Genomic DNA, 10,312 nt, shown 5'->3' with positions numbered 1-10,312 from the left:
TCCCTCCATCATTCATCCATCCCTCCATCCATCCCTCCATCATTCATCCATTTATGCATCCATCTATCATCCATCGATCATCCCTCCACCCATCCATCCATCCGTCATCTGTCAATCATCTGTCATCTTATCATCTGGCTGTGTGTGGCATTTCAAGGGTGACAGTGACATTCCATCCCATCCTGGATGCAGTGTAGGGCTGCGTCTTTAACCTGGCCAGCTTTTATTGGGAACGTGTGAAGACCCACCTTTGTTCTTTTTGGTGAAGCCTCACGGGAGTGACATTCAGAGCTGCAGATATCGTGCTTACAGGAACACCAAAGCTGAGCCAGGAATTCCAGGCATTTCCCTTGTGGGACATCTGCTTGTGTTGGGGGTGGGCGAGAACTTCCTGTGTTTCTTTATTCCTTTGGGATTATCCGTTCTGTATCTTTGATAGGGGACAGGGTAACTCAGTAAATAACTTGTAAATAGGAGAGTTTTGGTTCCAAAATGTCTCTTCTATTTTTATCTTTTAAAACAGGACAGTGTGAAATCGAATGTTGCTTGACTCAGCAAAATTTTGAGGGCGTTATTTGTTTAAAAAAGCCAAAAAGCCATCTAGACAAGGAAACTCACAAAACAGCCCCCCTCCCACCCAGGGCTGAGTTGAATTAGGACCAGTTTTTTTTAGCTGATCTTTGAAGTATATATTCCAAGTTAAAAAAAGAATCTTGATGAGATTATCCAAGCCGTACTTCTCTTCTGTAACTTTTGCACATTGAGATGTAATTCACAGGTCATAGGAGTCACCCTTTCAAAATGTCCAGTTCTGTGTTTTAAGTTCAGTCACAGAATTGGCACACATTTTTTTTTTTAAGGGCCTTTTTCCCATAAAACAGAACTTGTGTGCAACAAGAATTTTAAAAACTGGCTTTTGGAAGGAGGATTGCATGCATTAGGCATTTATCATTTCATACATTGTAGCTCATAATCTTTTCTGACATTACCAAGAGGGGGAAATACCAACGAAAACAAGTGAGTTTTACAATGATGAATTCATGCATTGTGGTATAGAGATGGGGTCGCTTATACACGATTTTATTTTTTTACAATAAATGCACTACGGTACTGTAAATCTGTTTTCCCTAGGATTTTATTAATCACCTTTTCTTCTCTGTAGCTCACTTTATTGTAAGAATACAGTAAATAATACATAGAACATACAAACTATGTGGGAATCAGTTGTTACAAGTAAGGCTTCTGGTCAACAGTGTGGGCTGTTGGTAGTTAGGTTTGGGGGGAGTCAGAAGTTACACGCGGGTTTTCAACTGCATGGGGGGTCGGCGCCCCTAACCCCCGCGTTATTCAAGCGTCAGCTGTATTTTGCCGTAATTCCTTAATGCATCAGTTTCATTTAATAGATCACGTAAATTTCGCTATTATGTAGATAAAACATTTCTATAGTTCACAGATTAAAAAAGAAATTGCGAAAATTATGCTGTGAAATACATCTCTGTTTTTGTCCCCTGTCCTGTCCCATGACCACCACCCCCCCCTGCCCCCAGGATCCATTTTAGCGTTCTGTATCTTTTTGCAGAACATCCTTTCAACACAGAGAAGCGACCATCGCTATGAAGAGGGGGACAGACATTGTAATGACCAACAGACTGCATACTTTTGGCCTCCTTAGGAATTGCATGGTTTTCAGTTGCCTTAAACATTTCCAAGCTAATTTCACCCATCCAGACAGTGCAGGAGATATACACCCTTGGCCTTGGCTGGATGGAGGGGAGAACGGATTCTGGAGAGCTTACGGCCGGGGCGTTCCAGGTAAAGGAGGTGCTTGCGAACACTTGGACCCCCCTCCACTCCTCCGCCTAGATTTCTCAGGATGTCCAGGTGACTCACCTGGGTCCCAGAGCCTTCCCACTGTGTAGCAGCCTCCCGTTAGGAGTCCGCTGAATTCCTTCAGACCACATCGAGCACCTGGTGAATGCAGGTCGTGTCATTTTCCACCAAGTCATGCACAGTTCCTGCATCCGGGGCCACGGGGCGGGGGGGGGGGGGCGGTGAGGACAGGGGTGTACGATCCTCAGGCAGTCTTGGGTCCGAAGCACAGTCCAGATCCCTCGGTAGCTTCTTGGCTGGGGGGTGTCACCCAAGAAGGGTTGTGGTCGATAACTCCTCGCTACAGACCCCCATAGCACCTTCTGCATCTTAATATGCCAAGCGTGTGGAAGGAGGAGGAAGGAACGTGTTCCCTGGAAACCCAGTGCAGACCACAGTGGCCGGCCAAGCAGTGGGCGGAGGAGGGGGGTCTCTGCTCACTTCTGGGGGTGCCCCCTTTGATGTGTGGTTCTCCACAGTCGGGGCACGCACCGAGAAGGCATGCACATGCTGTTCCTTTCCCACTTCTCTGCAGCCCTTCTGGGAAGCTCTCCCAGAGATTTCCCGTGCACCGTTGGCCTGTTGGCCGTCCCCTCTCCTGCATTTCAGGGGGGATGGGGTCTGCTGCACCCTCCATCCCTCCCCTGGAACTTGCCTGCCCTGTTTCCTTAGCATCTGGGATGCCCGTGGGATAGGACAGGGAGCATCCTAATTCAGGAGACGCTGCAGGTTCGGAAGAGGTGCAGGACAGGGGTGACGACCAGCTGCATGGGTCTTTAACTCGGACATGGCTGTGCGTCCTTCTTGCATGTCAGGAGGGAGTCTCACTTCCCTTCCTAGCAGTAGCAGTTGGTGTTTTTAAGTGCTGTTGTTTGCATGTTAAGATTCTACACATGCATGCCGTACTGGGCGAAGGCTCTTGCAGGATGGGGGGTGCACACGGGCTCGGTCTTGCTCTGGTTTCTTGTTTTTTTCTCGGTGAGCCGTAACTCAGGAGTAGTTTTGACGGTCCCAGTGTTGTGTGGGCTGTTACTACATGAAGCAGGAAATTAATGTTATTGCCAAGTGGGTTTTGATGAAGTTTTACTTTCTGTTTGGGAAATAGGCTTAAAAAAGTAAGTTAGTATCTGTCTCTCTGTTTATAAGCTAGTATCTTTCTGTCCATCTGTCCCTCCATCTGTCCATCTGTCTCTTACCTATCTCTTTTATCTTCTCTATCATCTGTCAGTGTATGTACCAACCACCTATTTATTTGTCTATATCTGTATCTATTTATCTGCTGGCTGTCTTATCTTTCTATCCATTCATCCACCCTATCCATCCATTATTTATCTCGTCTATACTTTTATCAACCATTTATCTGTCAATCATCTGCCTGTGATCTATGTGTCTCTGTCTCTATCTCCGAGCTACCTATTATCTTTCCCTCCATGCATCCGTCCATCTGTTATCTGTCTCATTTATCTTATCAGTCAATCCATCTATGTGTCCATCCATCCATCCACCCACCCACCTATTCATCTGTCTATCCATCCATCCATCCCTCCCATCCATCCATCCATCCATCCCTCCATCCTTCCCTCCATCCCTCCCTCCATCCCTCCCTCCCTCCCTCCCTCCATCCATCCGTCCATCCATCCATCCGTCCATCCCTCCCTCCCTCCATCCATCCATCCGTCTATCCATCCATACATCCGTCTATCCATCCATTCATCCATCCATCCATCCATCCATCCATCCATCCATCCATCCATCCATCCATCATCTATCTGTGGATCTGTGTAGCTATCATCTGACTGCATCAGTCTGTCTTTAACTCCTTTTGTGACCCTTCTTGCCCTGGAATCAGGGAACACGGTTTCTCTGTTACCCAATCAGAGTCCATTCTGTGGCACAGAATAAAACCCTATTGTCATATCTGGATTAAATAAATAAATGGAGTGGGATTTTATATTTTGGGTGTGCCTTTGGGGAGGAGGCGGGAGTCCTGAATACAGACACATTCAAATCAAACCCGATATCCATGTCTGTCTTTGTCTGTATTTACTTTTTCATTATTTTTTTTTTTTTTTAAGCAAGCTGGGAGCCCAATGTAGGGCTACACCTGAGCTGAAATCAAGAGTCATACCCTTAACCGACTCAACCACCCAGGCCACCTCCATCTTTGTCTTTGTTTAAATAGGAATGCCTTCGTAATTATTTGTTTACATGTGAATACTTTTATATAATGGCAGTTTTGTGGGCTGATCTGCCAGGGGTTCTTTAGTTGGGATATATCATATCACTACCTTTTCCTTATTCTTCTCTTGTTCTTTTCCATTCCACAACATGTAAACGGGGAGGTCGTGGATTAGGTATTTAAAATCCTGCGCTAGGTTTGAATGCGCTTTTGGACCTGGGGTGTGTTGTGGTTCTTGTGTGTCCATTTGATTATGAGCTTCTTAGGAAATGAGAGACTCTCCCGTTTGTAGTTAGTTGTATGTTTATAGCAGAAGACATTGTGGGGCGCCCATCTCTGGGGAAACTCTGCTTGAAGGGAGGCTGGCGAGGGGCACCGTTCTGTCTCCGGGAGTGTGCATTGTGAGTGGGGACGGGGGACAGAATTCCATTTCGTTCTAGTCTTCGCAGTTCCCTGCAGTCAGTCAGGCTCAGGGGCACTGGCTAGGATGGACCCGTCAATAAGTGGCACTTGCTTAAAAAACTTACAGGGACCGCAGGAAGGACATCATGAGGAGTCTTTTACAGGAAACTACAGGAAATTCCTCTTTTCGCCGCTGTCAAAAAACAGTGAAGTTATTGAACTAAATTTAGCAGTAGACTGAATGTGTGGTAAAAAAACAAAAACAAAAACAAAAAAAAACAGGGAAAATAAAAGTTAAAAAAGAAAAAAAATCAAAGTAACCTAAAAGAAACTATCCAGGAGGGAAAGAGTCATAGCAGCTGACTCGGAATCCTGTCCCTACTTTTATTTTTTTTGGTAGCAAAGGGAAGGTACACTCAGGTAAGAGAAAAGGAGGCAGGTGACCTGCTCCAGTCACCTCTGACAATCACTGGACTTCCAACTAATCAGACTGAACAGGTGATCTCGGAGCAAGAGACATTTCTTACAGATGCCTTTAGCAAAATATCTGTGGTCAAATCGTGCATCTGTGGACTTAAGCGATACAGCTTCTTTTTTTTTTAATATTTTATTTATTTATTTTTAGAGAGAGTGTGCATGGGCGGGGGGCGGGGAAGGGCAGAGGGAGAGGGAGAGAGAATCCCAAGGAGACTGTATGCTAAGCACAAAGCCCGATGCAGGGCTTGACACGGGGTGTGATCCCATGACCCTGAGATCATGACCCGAGCCGAAACCAAGAGTTGGATGCTTAACAGACTGCGCTACCCAGGTGCCCTGTGGTAGGGCTTCTTGAAGATGATAACATAGGATACTCGACTAGGGTGTAAGATAGAGGTGATTCTTCCTAAAATTGTTTATGTGAAATAGTGTGACTATTAATAATTTAAGACTCACAAGACGTTGTAAAATACTACACAGGAGAGTCCCCATGTGCCCACCCCCAGAGATAATAACTTCGATAATCAGAGGACATCCATAAAACCAGGAACTGGCTTCTCTGTGATCCCGTTAACACCTGTGTGGACCTTATTTGGATTACACTGGAGGTCCTTTATGTGTTATTATTATTTTTTTACAAATATATGGAGGTGCTTTAAATGCTCTGTGTTGCATTCCCTGTGAAATCTGAGGTATTTAGGGCCAAAGGTGTTTATGCCAGGCAGGAACATAGGACCAAGATGCCACCCTGGGATCCAGCCTTCTCCTCACTCCTGCTTCTCAGTCTGTGTGGGTTTCTCTGACTGTGCCCACATTTACAAAAGGACCTCCATTGGCTTAGGCAAGAGATACTCTGCTTGCTACTTCTATTACATGTATTTGTCCATTGGTGTATCCATGAATGCATTCATCTGCCCGTTTATCCAAATAACATGTGCCCAGGAATTAATGTGAAACATACTTGATCTACAGAACCTATTGCCACAAGTTACAAACCAATCCCAACATGGACCAAAAAAAAATGGCGGCCTCTGATACTTTGGAAGTTGGTGTGTTGACTGGAGCACTTTTGTCACGGCTAAACTTACAGAAACATTTTTCCCATGGTTCTCTAAGCAAGAGCACTTTGTGCACCCTGGGCATTTCTAGTTCTCCTTGGTCCTTCCAATGCCACCTGTAGTCTTTTGTGACTTAATTTGCCAGGTGGAGTTCCATTCCCTGATATTACAGACATGGTGTAGGGAATCTGCCTCAGAATGTGGTCGACCTCATAGCATCTCTTTTCAGATGACATTTCTTCAACTGCATGTTTGTGGAAACTTCTTCATATATATTTTTTGCACATGTCAGACTTTGGAATAACGGTGATAAAGTGCGAGTGGAGGCCTCGACCCTTCTCTGTGTGCCTATAGCAATAGATTTGTCCCTAGTCCCCATAGTCCCTGGGGGATCCTTTCCCCATGGGGTATGTTCTGCCATTCAGTCAATGGTTGATAGATGTCTGCATCCAGTACCCTAAAGAATAAGGAGTAGAATCAAATGCCAACTCCATTTAATAGAGCTTACGTAAAAAAAAATCTATCTCACCCTAAATTTTTTTGGGGGGGCAGTTAATGTTCTTGATATAATATACATGCAACAAAATTCATGCATTTTAAGTGTTCCCATTGATGACTTGTTGACAGATGCATAGAGTTATGTAACCACCATGACATAGAACATTTATGGAGCTGACTTTCATTTTACACTCATGGAAAATTCATTTACTACCTTGGCTGAGATGCCGTGTGATGGGCTTTGCATGTGTTATTTTATTTAAACCCTGTTGGGGTAAAGATTTTCTCTTTTCAGTTTTATTGAGATATTATTGACACCATTGTGTAAGTGTAAGGTGTACAGCATAAAAACTTGACAAATACTTACATATTTTGAGATAATTACCACGATGTAGTTAACGTCCATCTCCTTATATAGTTAAAAAGAAGTTCTTTTTCTTGTTAGGACTTGTAGGCTACTCTTTTAGCATCTAGCAGTGTTAACTGTGGTTGTCAGGTTGTATGGTAGTGCATCCAAAGGACTTAGAACTATCTTACATCTGGAACTTTGTACCTTTTGACTGTCTTCATCCAGTTGCTCTACTCCCCTACTCCACCTCTGGTAACCACAAATCTGAACTCTTTCTATGAGTTGTTTTTTCCTTTTTAGATTCCACATATAAGTGAGATCATACTTTGCCTTTGTCTCACTTACTTTACTGAGCATAATGCCCTCAAGTTCCATCCATGTTATTGCAAATGGCAGGAACCTTTCCTTTTTTTTTTAATGGCTGAATACTATTCTATTGTGTGTCTTATTGGGCAGAGGTGGATCCTATGGCCATCCTTACCTGCAACAAAGCTAAAAATGGACTTTTCTACTTTCTGAAGGGAGTTATTCAGAGCTGGGGGTGTATATTGGTGAGCTTCCCAACACCAAGTGGGGAAATCTCTGCCCATTTTCTTTCCACCATCTTGATGCCTTACGACCAACACCATTAATGTTGTCTTGTGTTCCGTGCATTTAAGCTGGCTGAGCTGAAAATTGCAGCGTGCTGGTTTCGTCCACCTTGAATGAGGCTGTTGTCCTCTGTGGTCCTGTCATCTGACTGTGGCATCCAGGGACTCCCTGCATCCCCCAGGGTAGCTCAGGCTCTGGCTGCCATGCATAAGTAACCTGTTTTGAGTTCTGCATGCTTAACAGCTGACGCTGCTCAGAGAGAGCTTGAAAGACATTGCTGACAGAAATGTGGAAAAATCTGAGTCATGGTTGGTGCTGTCTTTCACGTAGGCACAGGGAACATCCAGTTGTAGGTCAAACACTAGGGCTGAAAAGACAAACTAGGATGTAGTAAATGCAACCCAGTGATGAAAGGGCTCCTTCTCGGGGGCGGTGGATAAAGATGATCAGGAGGAACGGTACCAGAGAGAGAAAGAAGGAGGAAGGCACATGGCCTTCTTTCTGTCTTGAGAATCTGACGACATGGCAGGGCTTGTATGTTGCACTTCACTCTGTCCTCTCGGGGAGAGGAACAGTAGAAGCACAAGGACTCATGTGTTTGCCCCAGTTCACAGATCAAATAAAAAGCAAAACCTTTCGCCAGATGCTGGTGGCCCCGTTGTGTGAACCTGACCCTCTGGAAACATCAATGTCTGCATAAAGACCCCTAAACTTTGCCAATTCACCCTCCTTACAGCCTTTCCCCCCTCCACGTCTCCTGGTTGGGACTTGATTCCATAGCATCTCGCCAACACGCGACTGCCTTACCCCGTTACCATTCTGTGTTTGCTTCCCAGTGTCCTTCCGATGAGAATATCCCTCATCGTTTGCTTCTTCTTACACAACACTTGCTTTTCTGGGTTTTGGCTGCTCCCTCTCTGCTCCTCCTACGGTAAAATATTCATGATCGGAAACTCCACTTAAAAGCCAAGGTTACTCATCGTGGCCCCAACCCCACCACTGCCTGAGGAGGTGAGATTTATTTCACAGCTCGGCAATTCTCATTTATAGAAAACGCTAAAACAAAATGTTTTTGCTTGAGTGCGACTCTGTGCTCTTTCTCACGTTATCGTGCGTGGGTCCAAACCCTGCGCAAGAAGAATGGACACCCATGGCTGTGTGGTTGTGTCGGGAGGGAGGAGAGCGTCCTTTGTCTTCTCCAGCTCTCCCTGATTCCTTTCTCCCTCCTGTTTAGGTTAATTCCCATTTTTCCAACCAGAGAGCCCTAACTGTTCACCGTTTTCCATGCTTTCTTGCCCGGGAAGACCCCTTCCCATGCGGCACTGGTTAGACACACAATGACGGAAAACGCAGCCGCCATTTATAAGCTCACTGGGTGCCAGGTACCCCGAGGCTCACACGTACAGATTTCCATTTTTCTGCCCCCCTACTTTACCTCTTCTCTAGCCAAAGATAAAATTCCTTTGGATCTTTGATCTCATACTTGCAGTAAGTGGTTGCCAGTCTGTGTGAGGGGTGGAAGGTGGACACCATGCCCCACACCGAGGCTCAGAGGAATAGGACAGTCTGGCGGCGGAGGAAGAGGATGCATTTGGGTTGGAAATGTCCCACCAGGGTACAAACGAGGGTTGGATTTCCTTGCATATGTATAGTGGTTGCAATTTTTAAATTTCACCCCAGTCTCAGCCCTCTATCCCTTTATATCCTACCCGAATAGGTATCTATTCCCATATCATGTGGGAATATATCCCATTTTCCAAACCTTAGCAAATTTTAAAATACAGACCCAAGTGCTTTGAGCAGGCATTAGCGTGTTAAAGAGCCTTTTTCATGAGCGTCTCGTGCCTGATACCTTTGTCTTTATCTAGAAACCCCAAAGAGAAAAGCCACGTTGCAGAAATGTCTACCATACTTTTCCATTCTAGCTGTCCTTGTGTGCATGCGTGCGTATGCGTGTGGTCTCCACGATGCCTCATGTGTACAAATGATGGCCAGCCCTCCCTCCAGTTGAACATTTCAGAGGCAGGTGATTGTCTTTGTTGACGTGTGCATTATATGTGCCCTCACCTGAAACTTCCAGAACAGAGCTTCTTGCAAATACTGTCCCTGGCCATATACTAGGGCTGGGAGCTGCCGAAGCTGACGGTTTCTCTTAAGGTCCTGATACAGCCTCGTGTGCTGTCTCCCCTCTAGGCACTGGGACGTTCGGACGGGTGCAGCTGGTCAAGGACAAGACGGCCAAGCATTTCTTTGCCCTGAAGGTGATGAGCATCCCCGACGTCATCCGCCTAAAGCAGGAACAGCATGTACACAACGAGAAGTCGGTGCTGAAGGAAGTCAGCCACCCATTCCTGGTCAAGCTGTGAGTCCCTCCCCACTGCCTTCTCCTGGTCCTCACCCTCTCTTGAGATCCCAGGCGGGGTGGAGTGAGCTCACAGCTGACCCTCAGGCTGGCCGGGTCCAGGGAGAAAGCTGCTGTTGGGACCACTGCCTCCCCCTGGGCCTTGCTTCCCTCCTGGCTGAGCAGAACATACGTAAGGACATGGGTGGTCCTACCAGACACCTTGTTCCCCTTGTCCCCTTCAGGGTCACCGTCACCAGCTCCTGTTGAGTCATCGGCTCAGCCTCATTCATGCAGGCCACTCCTTGGGTTTCTCGCGGATGACTATGTATCTCCATTTAGATGCATCACAGGTGTGTCCAGTTGACGGTGCCCTGCACTGAACAAATAAATCCCTGTCCTCCCATGCTATTTACTAGTAGAAGGTAAGACCGTTCTGCACCCAGGTGCCAGAGATAGGATGCCCAGATATGGCTCTCTTTCCCAATCCATGGTGTGGGTGCCTTCCAGCCAGGGTCCATGTCTCCCCTCTACAATCTTCTTCTCGT

The 10,312-nt window shown here is 46.0% G+C and overlaps 1 protein-coding gene across 1 annotated transcript in view; it reads left to right on the top strand.

Annotated features, from left to right (window-relative positions):
• The window catches only part of PRKX (protein kinase X-linked), a 77,782-nt gene that overhangs the window by 19,769 nt on the left and 47,701 nt on the right, over positions 1-10,312 (top strand). Inside the window, exon 2 of the mRNA XM_035029671.1 lies at positions 9,617-9,785. Coding sequence (XP_034885562.1) covers positions 9,617-9,785 — 169 coding nt within the window. The remainder of the gene's footprint in view (positions 1-9,616; positions 9,786-10,312) is intronic.

Source organism: Mirounga leonina, unplaced genomic scaffold (genome assembly GCF_011800145.1).
Source record: "Mirounga leonina isolate KUSES-001 unplaced genomic scaffold, KU_Mleo_1.0 Mir_268, whole genome shotgun sequence".
Taxonomy (NCBI): domain Eukaryota; kingdom Metazoa; phylum Chordata; class Mammalia; order Carnivora; family Phocidae; genus Mirounga; species Mirounga leonina.
The sequence above is the reverse complement of the archived record's forward strand: the minus strand, read 5'-3'. Positions and strand labels throughout refer to the sequence as shown.